The sequence below is a fragment of the Zymoseptoria tritici genome, chromosome 4, assembly GCF_000219625.1.
Source record: "Zymoseptoria tritici IPO323 chromosome 4, whole genome shotgun sequence".
Lineage (NCBI taxonomy): Eukaryota > Fungi > Ascomycota > Dothideomycetes > Mycosphaerellales > Mycosphaerellaceae > Zymoseptoria > Zymoseptoria tritici.
In genome coordinates this window covers 1872857-1891994 of record NC_018215.1, presented here as the reverse complement: position 1 = coordinate 1891994, position 19138 = coordinate 1872857, and the positions used below count along the sequence as shown (strand labels likewise).

The window sequence follows — 19138 nt, the reverse complement described above, 5'->3', positions numbered from 1 at the left end:
CTGCTTGGGTCGATGTGGGCGCCTTGATCGTGCTGACGCTCATGTGTTGATGATCGTAGACGTTGACATAGACCTCGTCCAAGAATTCAAGCATGGTGCGGACATCTGCTGCCGTGCTCATGGCACCGAGACTGACGCGAACGACTCCAGTAGCCTTTCCAAGCATGACTTGGGTTGGGTTGGAGCACCGATGACCAGAAGCAAAAGCAGCGCGCATCTCTGCTGGAGACCAGTTCAGGTACGTAGCAACACCTCCTGGATTGCACAACGAACCACTTCGTACGTAAATATTGCGTTCGTCCGCGGCCTCCTCGACGACTTCAAATCCGATCAGAGTGCCATCAGGCCGTTGAACGTTGAACGCGACTGTTGCGCCTTGCATCGTGGGATCGCCGTAAATTGCAGCGTCGTCTTTGTATATCCGACACAGCGGGGTGCCATTACTGTGTTTGAGAGAGGACAGACCATCATACAGCATCTTGCCGAGTTGCGCGGTGTGATGTGAGATGAACTTCATCGGGTTCGGCCCGTATAAGCGTTCGTGAACGTTCATTGCGTGATCCAGTGCGAAAATGGAATGAAAGGGGAGCGTGCCATCCTCGAGACGGTCGTGAATGGAAGTTTCCTTCTTGGCGTGCCAGACGTCGTTGACAGCGATGACCATCTCGACGGTGCCGCCACCGAAGAACTTGCGGCTCTCCAGAACGTGGGCTGACTCCTTGCGCACAAGCAAGGCACCGATGTTGGGAAAGCCGAAGATCTTGTAAAAAGATAGGGCCACAAAGTCGGGACCAGTAGCCGCGTCGGATAAATCCAGAGGAGCCGTGCTTGCCAGAGCAGCAGCATCCAGGAGGGTGTAGGTCGCCGCCTTGTGCAAGGATTTGCGAATGCGACCAGGCCTGCGTAACGTCAGCATTGTCATCAGATCACGACACCATCCCGGTGAACGTACCAGCTGAGGGGCAGTCTTCGTCCAGTCATGTTGGACTGGCCGGGGTACGCAAACAGACCCAGCTGTCTTGCTCGTGGGCCTCCCAGGCCACCGCTGTTGATCCAGATGTCAACCTCTTCGTCGCTGGTGAAACAGCGATGCATCTTGGTCGACTCTCGTACACCCACGAGCGACGTATGTGCGTCCTTGTGGTACCCGTACCAAACTGGGGTATTGCTAGCGGCGGCATGGTCCTTGAAACATTCGATAACAAGTTTGATGGCAGCAGTGGCGTTGGCGACGAAGACGAGGTCGTATTCCTCTGGATCGGCACCGAAGAATCGCAGAGCACGCTCACGGACGGTGTCGACACGGTGACCGGCAATAGCAGACGGTGTCGAGGCCGAGTGTGGGTTGCCGTAGAGGTTGGCAATCAAGTCAGCAGAGAATTCCTCAACCAGGGATTTGGCATATAGCTGGAATGCGTTAGCGATACTTCTTTCGATTGCAAGATGGATTCAACATACCGTCGTGCCACCATGGTCCAGGTAAGTCTTGCCCTTTAATTGTGGATACTCGCGATCGCGGAAGTCCTCCACGTCGTCGGGTTGCATGTCGTCGTGACCTGAGTTGATTTCTGATGAAGCTGGGGTCGTGTAGTCTGTCTGGTAGCCATGCTCATGGTCCGAGTCGCTCGTCGTGGAAACGTCCCCAGCGGATGAGTTTGCTGTTTGGAAAGCTGTCGATGTGAGGTATGGCGAACTTGGTGGTGAAACGTCGTTGATGGAGACTGCATCCAGAATGTGCGAAGGAATGTCCATCGTGAGAAGTGTTCGGAGTGGAGGTAGATGCCTTGGTAAATACCATTCAGAGGCCAGTGGAACAGACCAGTAGAATGGATTCAGATATCAAGGAAAGCACTCAATGTCCAGGGAGATGCATGATCCAACGGGGAGAATACAGCAGGACCGTGAGTGTTTAAAAGTGGTGGCAAGTTGCTCGGTGCGATCCACACTGAGGAATGGATGCGCGGAGAACGAGATGCAATGGCTGTCCGACCAGGACTCGTCCGGTGGTAATGCGAGATCGGATTGCACGGTGCGATGATGACCGAGAAGTGATGGATCGCAGTGCGGTGGAGTGCAGTGGCCGTTTGGAAGAGGCGAGTGCGACAGTCGTACAAGATACTGGCCGGGGTGTCGGGGGAATGATGTTGGAAGGGAAGTGGAAGGAGATCGCGGGACCAGGCCTGGGAGGACAGACTGCCGTTGACGTGAAGTAGTGCCGTTTGCGCCACGACAGTTGACGTGATTGCTGAGAATAATAATGACCAGTGGGAGGGAAAGCAGATTCGATCTCTCTGTCCGGGATCATCGTCTGGGCCCGGGCGACACATCCGTGCACCTGGTGATCGTTCCAAAATTGGCGGGTCTTCACGGGGACTCAGGGCAACTCTGAATGGACGACGAGACTTCGCCTCGACTCGCTAGTAAGAGTGGCTAACTGTTCGCTCCTCGTTCTTTCAATGAGAGTTTGCTAGACCGGTCTTGTCGCCCAGTCTGAGCGCAACGTAATGATTATGGGTCTCCATGATGGGCCGCGGAGCGGAAGACGGCTCTCGGCGCTGGTGCAGGAGTCAGACCCGCTGTTGCCAACTTTGCTGCACCAGTGTCGTGGCGAATCAAGACATGGCACAGGAGAGAGATCACCTCGCGGATCGCACCTTGGGAGACCGCAGCTCTCTCCGCCGAGGCCGGAAACGTTCTCGATCGAGTCGTGCTTGCTGCCACCACGACCCAAGGGAGGTTGAGGACGATGGAGCTGTCCTCTTCCATGGTATCGGGGATGCCGGCAGCTCCGCCGAAGGAGCTGACCGTCTCCATGGACCGACAATTGTCCCCTGGCGCACGCAACGTGGGTCGGTTGCACCAGGCAAACGTCCTGCACAGTTGTACCACCACCACGCTCGGCACATACGATAAGTCTGTGCACATGTTTATCCTTCCGCGGTTACAGCACCTGCCGAATGTGACTGCCAGAAAACATCAGGCGCCATCGACTCGAGACGGATAATCAGATACAGCGACGCGGCGCAGCACCGCAATGCGTTGAGGCGATCGCAACTTTGCTAGGTCGATGGACATGACTTGAGCGTTCGCGGGCAAGCTCCGACGTTGGACTAGCCGTTGACGATGTCCAAGATCCCACACTAACGGTCCGCAAAGCTAAATCTTCGCCAGCCCTGAACTCTAGTCTCGATACGGACGGAGATCAAACGACGGCACCATCGCCATGCAACCAATCGAGGATTTTCTCCTTCCGAGCTCCATCTCGCGGTGCTCGCCCTTTGTCATCGGCCCACTGCAGCGTGGCTGGCGAGTCACGACCAGGGGTAAACATCGACGGCGCGTCTTCAAATACAGGCGGACAACTTTTGCCCCGCGCCAGCTGCAACTTCTCACAAGTTGTTGAGAATCTGGCTGTGAAGTGGAGACGGACAGGCGAGACGGCGGGAGGGAATGTCGTGACGAGGTGATCCAAAGATCACTGCTAGGGGGTCTTGTGCTTGTCCTGGCTCTCCTGCGGACCCCACGCTTACGTGACCTGGGAATGACCCCTCGGGCTGCAGCGAAACTCCTTCCAAGATCGGCGGACTGCATCCTCTTTACAGAGGATCGGACTAACTGGAAGGGGAGTTTGTGCATAGACCTCGCCTAGCATTGACTTTTGGCCTCCTGAGATAATCCACGCTAACAGGGAAGGCGCGCTTCTGCTGCAGGGCGGTTGAAACGGTAGTGCGACGCCGAGAACAGGCTAGCGCCGGCCAGGGGCCTGCAGGTACCAAAAGCTAAAGGGCAAGCTACACTCGCACCAGCGACACCGCATGACGGAGACTGTTCGGCGAAGATGCTCGTTTCATGTCTCCATGCCTCGCACTGTATCGCACACTCTGGACGATAACGCAGAGAGAAAAGACCAGCTCGGACGTGGTCGGCTCGCGGCTGTTCGGCGTGTAGTGCGCTCGATGATCGGTCGGCCGTGTGTTCCCATCCATGTCGTACTGTCGTACCGATGCCGTTCACGTAATCGCAACCAGGGAATAGGAGGTAATGGAGCCCAGGCCGATCCAGGCCAGGCACAAGAAAGAAGGTTGAGTCGTGATGATTTTAGTCTTCGGTCTTCCGGAACACATCACCATTTCGACCTCGCTCTGCCGCTCTCTAGCGCAGGTTTCGCCACACCCGGACGAATGCGTCAAGTCAAGCTATCGTCGAAAGGCCCAATGTATTTGACGATCGTCTCCTGCAGCTCCCTGCAACCCGCAACGCATCCTAACCCGCCTTGGTCGTCGCACCGCCGTGCTGTCTTTTGCCCGCCGTACCACTCTTTGCCCTTCTTGTGAGAACTACATTCACCTCATTCACCCCGACTTCCCCTCGTTTGTCGTCTTTTCCTCTTCCTTCTTCCCACCTCAACGCGACCGTGCCTTCCCCTCCCCGGTCAATTCAATCTCGCTTCACCATCGCCCAACGAGCACATCGACTCCGATCCGCCTACAGACTTCACCTTCACTTCATCACTACCGCAATCGCTCTCTCACTCACCTCGAGTCCTCCATCGCAAACACATCAACCATTTCTCCGACCAGATCAATCCGCGCACCTGACTCGGTCTGACACTTGGTGCTGACTCGGAATTCTTTACCCTGTTCCTGACGAAATCACCATCGAGACAAGCACGGGCTCCCTGGCCTTCATCATCTCTGAGCACCCCAGCTCCCAGTCCAGCATCTTACGCACCGACCTCCGCTTCGCTCGCGCTACCAACGGTCTCCACGCAATCGACCGCGCAACACACCTGACCGCACTCCGTGGCCTTCACTCACCATCACGCTGGCCTACGAACTTCAGGCTGCGACTCCCGACCGCAGACGCTACAGCAAAATGTCGGACATTGAGAAGATGATCGGAGGTGACTATGCCCAGCTCACCAACACAAACATCCGCAGCTTCGGCTGGAAGGGCGTCACCGTCACCGTCAAGGACCGTCAATCTCAGCAGCCAAAGACCATCTTGAACGACATCAATGGCATTGTCAAGGCCGGCGAGCTTCTCGCGCTCATGGGTCCTTCGTAAGTTGGCATTTGCACCACTTCACTTGCCGACATTCACTGACTCTGCGCGATCTAGTGGTTCCGGAAAGACCACCCTGTTGAACGTCCTTGCCCACCGAACAGCATCGCTCGCCGCCAACGTCAAGGCCGCCGTCTACATCAACGGCCAATCTGCCGATCCAAAGACCTTCCGCCGCATCTCTGCCTACGTCGAGCAAGAAGACGCCCTTGTCGGTTCGCTCACCGTCCGGGAAACACTCAACTTCGCCGCCCGCCTGTCACTTCCCAGCAATGTGAGCAAGATCGAGCGCATCCAGCGCATTGAGGCTCTCCTCACGGCCTTTGGTCTTCAAAGCCAGGCAAACAACTTGATCGGCACACCAATTCGAAAGGGTATCTCAGGTGGTCAGAAGCGTCGTGTTAGTGTTGCTGCACAGTTGATCACCAGTCCTAAGCTGTTGTTCTTGGACGAGCCGACATCTGGTCTCGACTCCGCTGCCTCGTTCGAGGTCATCTCCTTCGTCAAGGACATTGCGAAGAAGCACAACGTGAGTACCTCGATGAATGCGCTTCCACATGACCAGGACTAACATGGACCAGCTGATCGTTATCGCATCCATCCATCAACCTTCCACCTCCACATTCGCCATGTTCGACAAGCTCTTGCTCCTCTCACAAGGTGGGACCGCATACAGCGGACCCGTCTCTGAGGTCCAGCCTTACTTCGATGCCTGTGGATTCCCAATTCCGCTATACATGAACCCAGCCGAGTTCATCATCGACTTTGTCAACACCGATTTCGCCCGCGATCGCGGCGAGGTCGACCAACAGTTGAACATGGTTCACTCCTCATGGCACAAGTCCCGCCTTGCGACCGCCACGGTGACCGAGCTCACGGACGAGATGGCCCGCAACTCCATGGACACGGAGCTCAACATCAACACCAAAGAGGAGAAAGCCGGTGCTTTTGCCATCCCTATCGCTCTCATCCACCGATCTTTTATCAAGTCCTACCGCGACATCATCGCTTACGGTATCCGAATTGCCATGTACATGGGTCTCGCCGTCATGATGGGAACTGTCTGGCTTCGCCTCAACCCCGAACAAGGCAACATCCAGTCGTTCATCAACGCCATCTTCTTCGGTGGTGCTTTCATGTCCTTCATGGCTGTCGCTTACATTCCCGCCTACCTCGAGGATCGCGCTCTCTTCATCAAGGAGCGAGCCAACGGTCTCTACGGGCCATCGTCATTCCTTTTGGCCAACTTCGTCACCGGTATTCCTTACCTCTTCCTGATCGCTATGCTCTTTTCCATTGTCGCATACTGGCTCTCGAACTTCCGACCCACCGCGCAAGCCTTTTTCACCTGGGTCATGTGGCTATTCCTCGATCTCATCGCCGCCGAGTCACTTGTCGTTCTTGTCAGCTCGCTCATTCCCATCTTCGTCGTCGCTCTTGCCGGCACGGCTTTTGCCAACGGTCTCTGGATGTGCACGGGAGGCTTCCTCGTCCCACCTCAAACCCTTAACCCATTCTGGCGATACGTCTTCCACTACATCGACTACCAATCATACGTTTTCCAGGGCATGATGGTCAACGAGTTCGCTCAGCGCAACTACACCTGCGGCACGAATGCTGCTGGTGAGTGCTCATGCTTGTATGAGACCGACCTCGCACCGCAATGCCTCATTGCCGGCGAGGGTGTGCTTCGCAGCTACGGCTACAAGTCTGGCGAGACGGGCAAGTGGGTCGGTATCATGATCGGCATCATCGCCGGCTACCGGATATTGGGATGGCTCACGCTTTACCTTCGCAAGACCTGATCGATGAGATCGGTCGTCTTACGCATGTTGCTATGTCACGTTTTCATTTCTGTTTTAATTTGTTTAGCGCGCACGAGGCCGACCCCATGGAGGCGTCGTCAGAAAGAAACTGCTCGTCAGCACGGAGCGGTCAAAGACTGAGAGGAAAGAAGTCTGGGCACAGGTGTAGATTTCTCACATGGAAAGCGGAGTTCAGGTGGTGGGACAGCCAACAAAGGCGTACATGGCATGTCTGCAGGATTGTCCAGCTCGATGTATTTTACAGTCACTCGAAATCATGTTCAAAAGATCACAGGCTCTTCATTTCATGGTGTGTGAGTTTGATGCGTCTATCGCTGCCCTGCCCTGGTCTCGTCGCATGACCCATTGTCATGGTCTTGCTTCCATCCCACCGTTCCTACGACTGCATGAGACCTGCATAGCATGTAGTGAGAATTACCTTCTCCGGTCCTCCACGTTCACGTTCTGTTCAAACGGCCGATATTCAACGGCCGTGTCCCGAAAACTTCACAAACTTCACAAGCCACCTCACATGCACAAACGTCTGAACCGTTGAACTCGCAACATCGCCGCTGACCCAGCCGAAGACGGTGTGCATTCTTCATCCGGTATCCCTCCCGTCCTTTCCCCGTTCTGTCCACCTTCTAGCCTCTCCGTGTTGATTGTCTCACTGCCACGTTCGTGTAGTCAGTCCCTTGATTTTTTCACTCGCGCGGCTCCGCAGACCCACCTCGCCTCCGCTTAACCATGCATTGCATCGAAGCAGAAGTCCCACTTTGAACCTTGTCTTCTAGTCTCGCTCGAACTACACGCCGTCCGTTGGTAGGGCCGGAAGGGCAGTGCGACGTGGTCCAGGAGAAGAGTTTGATCCATGGTAGGAGAATTCCTTCTTCCTCGCGTGGAGTGACGTTGCGATACTGTACCGTCGGGTTCGTGATTATCATTTGGTACTGGGAACAAGGCAGAGGTGAAAGTATCGTCACTGACTTGTTCTGGACTCCGAATGAGTGGGAAATACCGTGCCGTTGATGGAGCGCATATCGGACGGGAATTATGGCTGCACAAATGCAGGCTCTGCCCGGCCGCGACCACGACGGGACCATGAGCAGCCGCGACCAGACACTACTGTACCTGCCTTTCTCAGCCGCGATTCGTCATATTCCCGCCTCGACTTCCTTTTCTTCTTCCCGCCGACAATCTCCAGCGAACTACTTCCAAGTTTTGCACCTCTGACATGCCCGGCTCGCGTGCGCGCCAAAAGACCCTGTGATCCAGCCGGGACGAACGACTCTCACCGCAGACGAGCGCAGCATGTTTCTCATTCGAAAAAATTCCTGCTTGCTGAACAGTAGCTTCGGAGGAAGATTAGGAATGGGAAAGAGATGGACAATAGCGACCAGGTTGTTCTTCAAACCGCTGGTCGTTGGTCTGCCTGCTAATGCGTGCAAGACGCGGGGCAGTGGGTGCGAGTCGGCAGCAATAGCGGGACTGGCGGTACTGTGCCTCTCTGCACGAGCGCGAGAAACCCCACTCCTCTTCCCTGCGCCGTACTCGCGCTTGTCCAAGGACCTTCACACGGCGCGGTCACGAAGTCACGAAGTCGGTGGGGTCCAAGAGTTTGTGAACGAGCACTTCCCTGTCTGCATTGGCGTTGTCGTTGGCCCCAGCGGCACAGACAAGGACATGGGTATGCTTGCATTCGTACAGATACGCAGAATCTGCTTCCTAGAACTTTCACCGCACTACTACTCCTTCCGGAGAAGTTGAGGACTACGCTTGCCAGGATCACAGATGCTAACGGGCAATACAACACTAGACCAGGGAATGCAAGATCCATCGCCTCGAAGTACCGACTGCCGCAAGCGATCACACACCAGGGGACTCGACGTCACTCGTCACTCGTCACTCGTATCGATCTCGGGGGAGCACTGCTCGTGCACTGGAGATCGAGCTCGGCGCAGTGCGGAGAGTAAAGGATTTTGCACACGCAATGGTACCGACTTCCGTTAGGAAGGATGTGTTTCAGCTGGGACGCTCAGACACTCTCTCCACACACTAGAAGGGCGGAGCGGTTCGCATTTGCCTGCGTGCTCGTCAGGGCATGATGACAACCAGCCTGATCGGCCAGAAGCAGAGCTTCCTCTAACTGAACAGGTATTCGTGGCCGAGGGCCAGCCAGCGAGAATCGATAGGGTGTAAGCGATGCCCGGGAGGTTTTGCGGAGATGGTGTGGGAGGCATAGTATCATGCCAACCAGCTCAGACTGACGGTACCAGGCCATAGCAGAGCTGCAGTAAGACTATTGCATCATGAACAGTTCTCGCACAAATCGCCCAAAGGAGGTCTCGCGATACGACAACTCCCAGAATACATGAAACGGCCACCATCGGATTCCGGCGTCCCTTCAACGTCACTCACGTCACTCTTTCTCCATACACGAAACATTGCGCACCGGTCTGTCGTTCACTCGTCTGACATGTGGCTGACCTGCCCAAACTGTCATGACGACAATGGAAGGCGTCCAGCTTCCTCCACAAAACGCTCCATGTGCCTGTTGTGCCTGTTTCGACTTTGACACAAACGTCTTTTCCAGACGTCGGGCGTGCGTGTGGGGAAGCAAAGCTGTCGCCGATCGGAGACGTAGGATCCGAAAGTCGGAGTAGGACAATGATGGATAGAAACCCTGTGATCGATGAACTGATGTAGAGGAGGAGCAGGAGGAGGAATCCGATATGCAGACGCTGCTTGCGTGAGGATGACATGCCCATGTGCTGGAGTGTGTAGGAGTATCCGACATGCAAAGACTGCTTGCATGCGTGTGTGAGAGCACATGTAGCAAGTTAACGAGAGAGTGTGCACCGGAATTCGCGTTGACCGGACGGACTAGCCCTGTAGAATTTATGCGTCCTCGAAGCACGTGGCCGCAACAGGTGAGGTTGGCAATGCGCTGGCTGTATTCCTTATGCATGATGTGGATGTCGTGCCACCACCTCGCGGCTGAGAATAACTCGGACAGAAGTCGCTGTCAAGATTGAGTGATGACCGCTTGACGAGGACTGGATGCAAGTGAGAAAGGTCGTTATCATGTCCGATTCGTTTCCATCTAGGTATCTGTGAAGGCTATGCAGGACGCCTGAGAGCAAGCCAACAACAAGTCTCTGCCCTCCATTCGAGCAATAGCCGAAGTCTAGTATTCTTCGCTGTCATACTCATCATCAGGCAAAAGCGCTCTGTAACGACGACTTGCCAAGTCCTGTTCAAGACCACCATCATTGTCCGGATCCACGTAGCCTGCAGGAAGGGTCAGCATCAATTAAAACCAGCGCCACGCCATCACCACTCACCTCTACCGCCGAAGATACTCAAAGCGACCGGCAAGAAAACCAAGGCATGCAGTGCCGCCCACAGTACCAGCGACAACCACACCCGGAAGTAATAAATTTCAAAGATCTTACTCCGCGTGAACGCAAGCACAAACACACCCAACAGCTTCGTAATCGTGATACCGCTGAAGACACTCCCACCCACATTGACCAATGCCGCCCAAGCGCGAGCGTCCTTGCCGCGGAACTTGCCATGCGCACGCTCCAGAATGGAGGGTGAAGGCACAGTGAACGCGCGGGCGATATGCGCGCAGAACTCGACGCCGATGCCGACGCAAATGACGATGTTGACCAGACTGACGGCGTTGAGAGACACGCCGACGAGAGCCATAGTTCCGACGATGTCGACAACGATCATGATCACGGTGACGGTGACCACGATTCCGGTGGCGAGAGATCCGAGCAGGATGCTTGAGATGACGAGGATGAACGCCAAAGCTGCGCCGACGAGACCCGTGGCGAGACGAGCGATGGAGGCGTACTGGTCGAAGAAAATGTAGAACTTGCTGTAGGGAAAGACCTCAATGCCGTCGTTGTGATCGCTGATATCCTTGGCGATGCGGCGGGCAGCGGCGTAGGCGTTGATGAAGTCGGCTTGACTGTTCAAGGGAGTATGTGCTGTTCTGAAATGACTGGCTTGGACAGTCGTGCCCTTCGGGTTCAACACAACGGCATCCGCGTATGGAGCCTTACCACCGAACGGACAATCTTCATCGGTGGGACTCTTCAGCCAGCGTTGAGCGTAGTCGATGAACTCTTGTCCTTCGGGCATGCCGTACAGAGTACGGTTCCACGGTGGGTCACGATCCGCGAAGCACGCTTTGCTGCCGTCAACACAGCACTGCTCGTTGCTCTCCGGGTCGAGCCACTGGAAGAAGTCATCGACCCAGCTCGCGGTGCCTTCGCCAATGTAGCTGTACTCAGGTCTCTTGCGCTCTTGCTCGAGGATGTTCGCCAGGGAGAATGTGTGGCATGTTGTGAAGCGAGCACACAGTTCTTGCTGATGCGGCCGGGCTGTGATGTTGGCGTTCTTGACAACGAAGTAGACGGGCGCGCCCGAGCCGAAGTAAGCATCGAGGTCGTTGAAGTAATTGATCAGGTAGCTGTCAGAAGGAATAGCGATGCGCTGGTCCAGACCCAGTTCCACGATCGGCAATAGTGAGATGCCAGCCGCAAACAGTCCTAGGAAGACTGTAATGATGGCAACTTTTGCTTTCTTCTCGAGAATAGCGGGAGCGTAGTGCTTGCGAATAAACCTCGCCAGGACGCCTTCTTCGTCGACTCCGCTGAAAGGTGCGCCACCATAGCCATTCTGCATGTGGTGTGACTGTCCATTGCGCACTTTGACGCAGGGAACACAGTCTAGTCGGCCGTCTTCGACACGTCGCTGGTTCAATGCGAGAATGGACACAAACATGGTGACCTGTAGCACAGCGTTTATGAACACAGCGCCCGCAGCATAAGCAGCGAAGTTGCGCACGGCAGGCATGCCGACTGCCGCTCCCAACGCAAATGCTACGGTCTCTGTGCTCGCCGAGAGGAGGATGGAAGGTCCCATGCGGCCCAACGCGCGAGCCACACGTTCAGAGACGTCCTCATCAGCGTGGCTGACGTTCACGCGCTCGAACTCGTGCACGATGAGGAAGATGTTGTCGACGCCGACAGCCAATACCAGGAATGGGATGACCTCCGCAATGATCAGCGTGGCCTTGACGCCTACGGCTGCGAATAATCCGACGGATGCAGCCACAGACATCAACACGATCAAGATGCCGACAATGCCCAGCATGAATTTGCTCTGAACCAGCGCTCCCATAGGGTTACGCAGGACGGTGCCGAGGGTGATCGTGGTGCTTCCGAGTGCCAGCGAGGCATAGATGAACATGACGATGTAGCTGATGACCACAATCTTAGCGTCGGTGTTCGTGTTCTTGTTCAGCTCCTGCTCCAAACTGATTTCAGCGTTGAAGCTCAACCGGAGTCCTCGCTCGGCTGCTTCATCTTGAACATCTAGAAGCAGGCGCTTGAAGCTCTCTTCCCATTCTTCGGCCTTTGCAAGGCCAGGTTCGCCGGGGTTGTAGTTCGTGACCACCCAGGTAGTGATGAGAGCCGATGCTTGCAGAGCGGATTGGTTGGCTCTATCAAAACCCCCTAGCAGGCGCTCCACAGGAAGAGGCTGCTTGAATGCAGGGAGGCAAGTCTGGTCGGTATTGGTCTCCGTGCAAGTGCGAAGGTGCTCCTCCCAAGTGTCTTTCTGAAAGCTTTCCGAGGCGTAGTAGCCTGAGACGGACTGAACAATACATGCCTCCCCTGTCGGGTTGTAGCAGACGTCCTTTAGAGTATATCCATGTTCAAGACTCTTCTGCACGCTGACTCTGCGCTCGACGTCGAACCACCAAGAAAGGGTATCGTAGCTGAGGACAGGTGAGTGACCAAGCTTGCTAGCAGTATCATTCACGAGGAATGCTTGCTCGGCACGGAAGAATGGACCGAAGTTGGTGTCGAAGAACTCCTTCTCTCTCGCCGCATCTGAGTCTGGCGAGACCCATAGCTTGACTGGATCGGTCTCCAAGGCGAACCGAATCCAACCAAGACTGAGAAGAGCCACAACGAGAACAGAGCTGGAGATAGTGATGGCAGGGAAGTTAGAGCAAGTGCGTCCAAGCCTGCTGAACATGCGATCGACGAAGGTGTTGACAACGTATTGCTTCGTTGGTCGATCCAGCATGTTGCCGTTGTATCCAACATCGCCTTCATCCTCATCGTCACTCGGAGAAGCGTCCTGCAAGAGCTGGAGACGCTCGTTCTTGCTCTGACGGCGTTTGGCTGCGGCGACATGGCCAGTGACAGCGAGCACCAACAAAGCGATGATCGTGGAGTAGACTATGACGATCGCGAAGCTGAGGCAAGGCAGCAGTCCAACGTGGCACTGCTCGGCTTCGTGAATGGCCGGCAGAGCTGGGCATGATCCTTCGCAATCCACGCATGCGCAGCGATATATCTCTTCCGTGCTATTGCAAGGCTTTGGATCCTTCAGGACAGTCTCCATATTCGGGAAGCCTTCGCTTGGGCGAGGAAAGTTGATCTGAAAGGGGCTGCCGAATGGTGACTTCTTTCCCAAGAACGTCAACAGATCGGTGTAGTTCTTCGATCCGCCAAAGAAGTCCATGACCTTGCTCCCAGTAGCTCCAAAAGTCACATCTTTACAGCTGCTGTAGAACCCAGCACCGAAGTCATCGCTCACAAGCTGATCGAGCTCAGTAACCATGAACTTGTCATCCTTCGGCTCCGTTTGGGTGATGTTAACGAACAACGACTGATCCGGCGAGCAAGTGAATGTGCAGAAGAGGTCGTAGAAGTTCTTCTTACATGCTCCACATGATGATATGAGCCGATTCGCCGTCTTGAGGTTGCTCTCCAGCGCATCCAGCTGTTCCGCCTTACAGCAGACTTTGGTATCCGACCACTCCTCGCCACAAATCGAGACGAGCTGTTTCCTCACATCTTCTGAAGGCTCCTCTGCCAGATAGTTATCCGGACACGGTAGCTGCTTGCCAAAGAAACCTTGTTTGCCACAGTTTCCTCGTATCGCACATCGTCCTGCTTCGTGTTTCGTCGTCAAGTCCGGAGATGCCGCTGCGGCTGTGAGAGGGGAGATGACTGCTAGTCCCGACAGCAGCCAACCTGTCACGCTGCCAGTCCTCATTTTGCCCTCGACGCCTCCTGATCTTCACGTAGCTTCCTCAACTCCGTTGAGTGGTCTCTGTGTACGCTATGCGGAGCATGTGAGATTGGTTCCGGTGGTCTGACGCTTCGATTCGTGGCAGTTTGCAGTGCGGGAGCTCTTATTGCTTGCGAAATGGGAATGTGATGCTGTCGGAAGCTCACAGAAAGCAGCTGGTGATCGGTATGGTATGAAGAACGTGTAAGGTAGGCGCGGAGAGGTACCTGTGGTAGCTACCTTAGGCACGATCGTTGGTCTGCGTCATCTGCCAGCAAACAGCCACTTCCTTGGCGTGGCGCAGCCAGCTTTGAGCTCGATAGTATGAACCAGGTAACGGACACAGATTGATTCCACGTTCTGATCGTTTTGTACTCCATCTCTACATAACGCTCGTAGTGCTCTGACTGAAACAACCATACACAAGCCTTAGCTAGCGCCTTCCAACCTCATCTGCCACGTCCAACCTACCTATCGTAACAGTGGAAACTGGCTAAAGCTCGCTGCAATGCAACAGGCTGGTATATCAACGCAATGCCGAGGCGTCATGGTCCCACGATCGCAGAGGGAGGTCAGAAGCGCTGGACCTTCTCTGGCCGACTCGTAGTCACGTTTCCTCACGAGTCGCCCCCGGTGGCAGGCGCTGGTGCACCTTCTGCTTTTCCACCTCTCTCGCCGCCTCGACCTCCACGGCCACGTCCACGGCCTCGCTCGCTTCCGAAGCCTCCTCGACCTCCACGGCCGCGTCCACCCCGACCAGATTCGCTGTCGCTGCCAGTAGTCGCTCCTCCCGTGGACTGGTAGCCGCCTCTGCCTTCACCTCCGCCACGTTGGGTGGTACCTCCTCGGCCGCTGGCCCAGCCACCAGCGCCTCCGTAGGTGCCCCGGTTCGATGGACGGTATTGTGACATCCTAATGCCCTTGAAGTGCTCGCTGGCTTCCTTGCTAGGGTTACGCTTGAGAACTTCCTGCATGATCTCGCTCGAGGCGAAATGCGCAACGAAGCGACCGGGTCCGGCCTTCTCCAAGCTGGAGATCTTCTCGACATCCTCTGCGGAGAAGATCTGAGCCTTGGCCTCCTCGGTGCTGTTCAAAGTAGGAACATTCATGATGAAGATGCCCTTGGAAGGCTCTTGTGGCTGCTGTGGAGATTGTTGCGAGCTCACTTGACGAGTCTGCGCAGGTGCGTCAGACTTGGCTGCCGATGCTGCACCATTGCCATTGGTCGCTTGCAAGTTAGCGACTGGCCCAGCTGTTCCGTTGGTCGCTTGCGTGCCTTGCGGTGTGCCGGCGGGCTTCGGCGGCTGCTGTTGTTGGTTCGTTGGTGGTAATTGTGTCTGTGGATGAGGTTGCTGCAGAGGTCGAGCCTGTTGCTGTCCGGCTGGCCCTGCTTGCTGCGGGCCAGAGTTGGGCAAGTTGCCACCAGTCGGTGCCATGCTAGCATTCGCCGGCGCGTGTGGAATACCTTGCGGTCTCTGGGGCACTTTGCTACCACGGTGCGAGAAGTTGAAGCCTTGCGCGCGCATCTCTGTTCCAATTCGACCTTGGTCGATATCGAGAACAAGCCATCCAAACGCCGCATCCGCAAGGTTGAAGTTCCACATGTTCTTGAACGCAGACTCATCGACAGCGCCGTTTTGAGGACCGCCGCCAAATGGATTACCTCCGTTCGCCACCGAAGGCATCTTGCCAACAAGCTCGAGTGCGAACTGGAGGAGCTTGTTTTGTGCCTCGTTTTCGGACACTGCCGGTTCCACCTCGTGCTTGACCGTCTCCCACACATCAGTGAAGGATGCCTTGGACGCCGAGAGCTTGCCCCGATAGTGATCGAGCGAGGGGTTGACCGAAAACTCGTTGTATGAGCTGCCGTAGCGGAAGTGAAGTCCTGCGGAGATCGAGAAATCGGCCTTCAAGGTGACGGAGAGCTGATTCAGGAGACCCTCACGAGCAGGCGATGCATGAGTAACAAGCACGCGGGTCTCAGTCGGGTCATACACGCGGTTCGCAGTGTCAATGAGCTCGCCCATCTGCAAGAGAGTGGTCCACATGGTGCCCTGACCACCAGCGATTGTTGTCCGGCCCTCGCCATTGTCGAAGAGCTTGTGCATGACCACCGCGCCGCCCAGACCCAACAAACGAAGCTTCACTCCTCCAACATCGAGCAGTCGCGAATGCGACTCATCGATGACGTGCAGGTTGTCAATCTTGTACTCCCCGGAACGCAGCTTTTCTAGTACCGAAACATCCTCACAAGCACCCCACACGGTGAAGACAGGGACATCGAGGCGATAGGTCTTGTTCAGGAATTGCGGGAGCTCGGAGAGTGGAAGACGCTCGCGCTGGAAACGCTCCTTTATCGATTGCTGTGGTCCAGTATGCGCGATGTCTGCTTTGAGTGGCTCGGCGAGGAGTGGTGAGTATTGAGCGACATGCTTGAGGGTCCTGTGAGGTGCTGTCAGTCTTCCCACTCTTGTCATGCCAGTCACCTCGCTGCGTTCCACCTACTTCTCGGCGATACGTTCAAGGGAAGTGTCGTCGTAGAATCCAAAGTCGCCAGTGTGGATGATGTAGTCGGCTTTTGCGTTGCGCGCGAGGTCATTGAGTTGTCGAAGATTGCCTGACACGTGTCAGTGGTGGGTCGACCAAGAAGCCCATCGTACGATATGTCTCGTCTTACCTCGAACATCTGCAACGCACAGCACTCTTGCGTGGCCGACCTGCTGCACTCGACCCTGGTTTGGATCAAGTGGTCGGGCTCCAGGTACGGGACCGCCGGGCTGTGGGCCACCGTTTGGCAGATATGCTTGCGAGTAGGCGCGCGGCTGCGAAGGTGGTTGCTGCGATGCCATCGTCAGTCTACCGACGTGTGAGATGCGGGTGAAGGCTAGGGTGGACCAACAGCCATGTGAAAGGTATAGAAAGTTTGGGGCTGGTCCACGGAAGTGTCTCGGGGGTTCAAGCTGGTACTTGAGGGCTAGTATTGGGTGGCGCGGCGTCGATGCAATATCGTGGGCAGGTAATGACGGCGGTGATGGTGGCGTTGAAAATCGCGGTGTTGTGCGTCTCGTGTTTGATGGAATTAAGAAGCTGCCGGCAGTCGTATGGGGGATTGAGTGCTCAGCAGCGGCGATGTTTGAGCTGGAAGGAGAGCCGGAGTCTTGGCCAAGGGAAGAGCTTTGGGCATCTGCTCGCATCCCAATCAGGCTAGCGTCAGGCATGGAAAGGCATCTTCACCTTCGCATACATGGTCCTCCCGTTCTCCACTCCACATTTCCTCCATTCACTTGCATGCTGTTGTTCAAGTTTGGTCTATGGAGCTGGCAGCGCAAGGTCCACAGAACAATGGGCTGTGAGCGGATTCCTCCGTGATCGAAGGCCCCTCGCAATGCTCAATATCCTCATCATGACCCAAGCGACATGCTGGCAGAAACGAGGCAGACATGGCATTATGTCTGCTCGATCAGTATCCAGGACTCGCGACCATGTACTGTCAATGGAACTGTCCTTCCCATTGGCCACAAGTTGACATGTCTGCTGATCATCGCTCATTCACCTCACTTCCAGATCCGTGGACTGTCACGAGCTCATTCACCTCATGTCAAATTGCTGACGAAAACCTTTCCAACGACAATGCGAAGTAAATGCTAGCAATCAAAGTCACGGCACCGTCCAATTCTAAGCCACATCACCTTCATCATCGACATCTTGCTCAAGACATCTCCCAGCACTGTTATCTCGAGATGACTTCTTACGACTGGCAAGGCAGAAAGCATCGATCCAATGGTCACTCTCACGAGTACCTACCTCCTCGCGAGCAGGATGTGCGCACCTTCGATCGAGAGCGTCGCACTGAACCATCACATCGTCCACAGGGAGATCAGCAGGATGCACGCCACGAGTCCACGCGCAGTAGCTACAATTCACAGCCCAGATCCTACTTCGACTCTCGCAGATATCATCTGAACGATCCTAGCGCTCGTGCCAGAGATCAGCAGGCACCTGCAGGTTTCAAAAGCCAGCAAGCATCATGGATTCCGTTGTCTCCAGCAGAGAAGAACTTCCCTCGACATTCCGACGACGCACCACGAACACAAGATGCGCGACGAAACAAATACCACAAGGAAGGAACACCACCAGCAGATGCGCGCAGATCTCGGCTCATCACGCCTCACTCAGAGTACGACATCATCAAGCCGCTCGAAAGCAGACCAGGTGTACCGGTGGCTGGCGGCATGAACGCCGGCATCTTCCTCCTCGAGCATCGATCAACCCGCGAGCTTTACGTCGAAAAGCGCCTCCGAATGCGCGACGAAACCGACTGCGCCCGCGTAGCGTCCGAACAATCCGCCCTCTACGAGATCCGCAAAGCAGGTTCATGCACCCACATCGTCGACGTGATCGAAGCCTTCGCTCCCTCTATCTCTCCACCCTACTGCAGCTTAGTCCTCGAATACTGCAACAGCGGCACAGTCAAGGACTTCATCGAACGCTACATCGAAGAACGAAAAATCACACCCGAGCCCTTCGCGTGGCACATCTTCGCTGGCGTCACGGCGGCTTTGTGTGCTTGCCATTATGGTACCATGGACGCTATGCACTCCACGACCAGTCCACGACGATGGGAACCCATCTGTCACCTCGACGTCAAACCTTCCAACATCTTCCTCACATCTACAGGCCGGACCAACGCCTACCCACGCGTGGTACTCGGCGACTTCGGCTGCGCAGTGAGGGAGGAAGACATCGACTCGGGTATCCTTGAGCAGGTGTACACCCCTGAATGGCTGCCGCCCGAGAACGAGAGGAGCCCATACGGCGCTCGCAGTCTCGGCTCGTCGTTGGGAACATACACGGATGTGTGGCAGGCGGGTGCTGTGGTGCAGGCTATGTGTCGGCTGTTGAGTGCGCCGAATCAAGGGCTCGTGGAGGAAGAGAGGCCTTGCGGTAGTCGATTCACGTTCGCGCTCAATAACGTTATCTCCTGCTGTATGGCTCGAGATCCGGATGATCGACCTACTGCGGTGGAGCTGGTCAAGGAGATCAAGAGGGAGATGCAGAAGCAGGGAATGTCGGTGTAACCCACGGCGGACTCCATGCTCTTCTCCATCCATTGCAACAGCAGGACAGAGGCAGCTCCTTGTTTTCATCATGCCATCGTCTGGATC

At 55.6% G+C, this 19138-nt stretch overlaps 6 protein-coding genes across 6 annotated transcripts; 2 read left to right on the top strand and 4 right to left on the bottom strand.

Moving 5' to 3' along the window:
* Positions 1-55: 55 nt before the first annotated feature.
* Positions 56-1660, bottom strand: MYCGRDRAFT_58203 (uncharacterized protein; the record flags this gene model as incomplete). The annotated part of the gene is made up of 3 exons (XM_003853012.1): positions 56-899; positions 953-1407; positions 1459-1660. Coding segments are annotated over 3 exons (1386 nt in total), but the record flags the coding sequence as incomplete, so codon positions are not given.
* Positions 1661-2508: 848 nt separating this feature from the next.
* Positions 2509-2925, bottom strand: MYCGRDRAFT_92672 (uncharacterized protein; the record flags this gene model as incomplete). Its single annotated transcript, XM_003853011.1, has 1 exon — positions 2509-2925. One exon carries the CDS (start codon positions 2923-2925, stop codon positions 2509-2511), a length of 417 nt encoding a protein of 138 aa, XP_003853059.1.
* A 1939-nt stretch (positions 2926-4864) lies between these two features.
* MYCGRDRAFT_58200 (putative ABC transporter) lies at positions 4865-7162 on the top strand (the record flags this gene model as incomplete). The annotated part of the gene is made up of 3 exons (XM_003853307.1): positions 4865-5063; positions 5122-5593; positions 5646-7162. The coding sequence occupies 3 exons, from the start codon at positions 4876-4878 to the stop codon at positions 6867-6869; spliced, it is 1884 nt and encodes a 627-aa protein (XP_003853355.1).
* Positions 7163-10056: 2894 nt separating this feature from the next.
* Positions 10057-13958, bottom strand: NCR1 (NCR1, Niemann-pick type C; the record flags this gene model as incomplete). The annotated part of the gene is made up of 2 exons (XM_003853010.1): positions 10057-10160; positions 10214-13958. 2 exons carry the CDS (start codon positions 13956-13958, stop codon positions 10057-10059), a joined length of 3849 nt encoding a protein of 1282 aa, XP_003853058.1.
* A 632-nt stretch (positions 13959-14590) lies between these two features.
* On the bottom strand, positions 14591-16841 carry MYCGRDRAFT_109185 (uncharacterized protein; the record flags this gene model as incomplete). Its single annotated transcript, XM_003853009.1, has 3 exons — positions 14591-16415; positions 16479-16590; positions 16651-16841. 3 exons carry the CDS (start codon positions 16820-16822, stop codon positions 14591-14593), a joined length of 2109 nt encoding a protein of 702 aa, XP_003853057.1.
* An 872-nt stretch (positions 16842-17713) lies between these two features.
* On the top strand, positions 17714-18921 carry MYCGRDRAFT_92668 (uncharacterized protein; the record flags this gene model as incomplete). Its single annotated transcript, XM_003853308.1, has 2 exons — positions 17714-18725; positions 18839-18921. The coding sequence occupies 2 exons, from the start codon at positions 17714-17716 to the stop codon at positions 18919-18921; spliced, it is 1095 nt and encodes a 364-aa protein (XP_003853356.1).
* Positions 18922-19138: the final 217 nt, after the last annotated feature.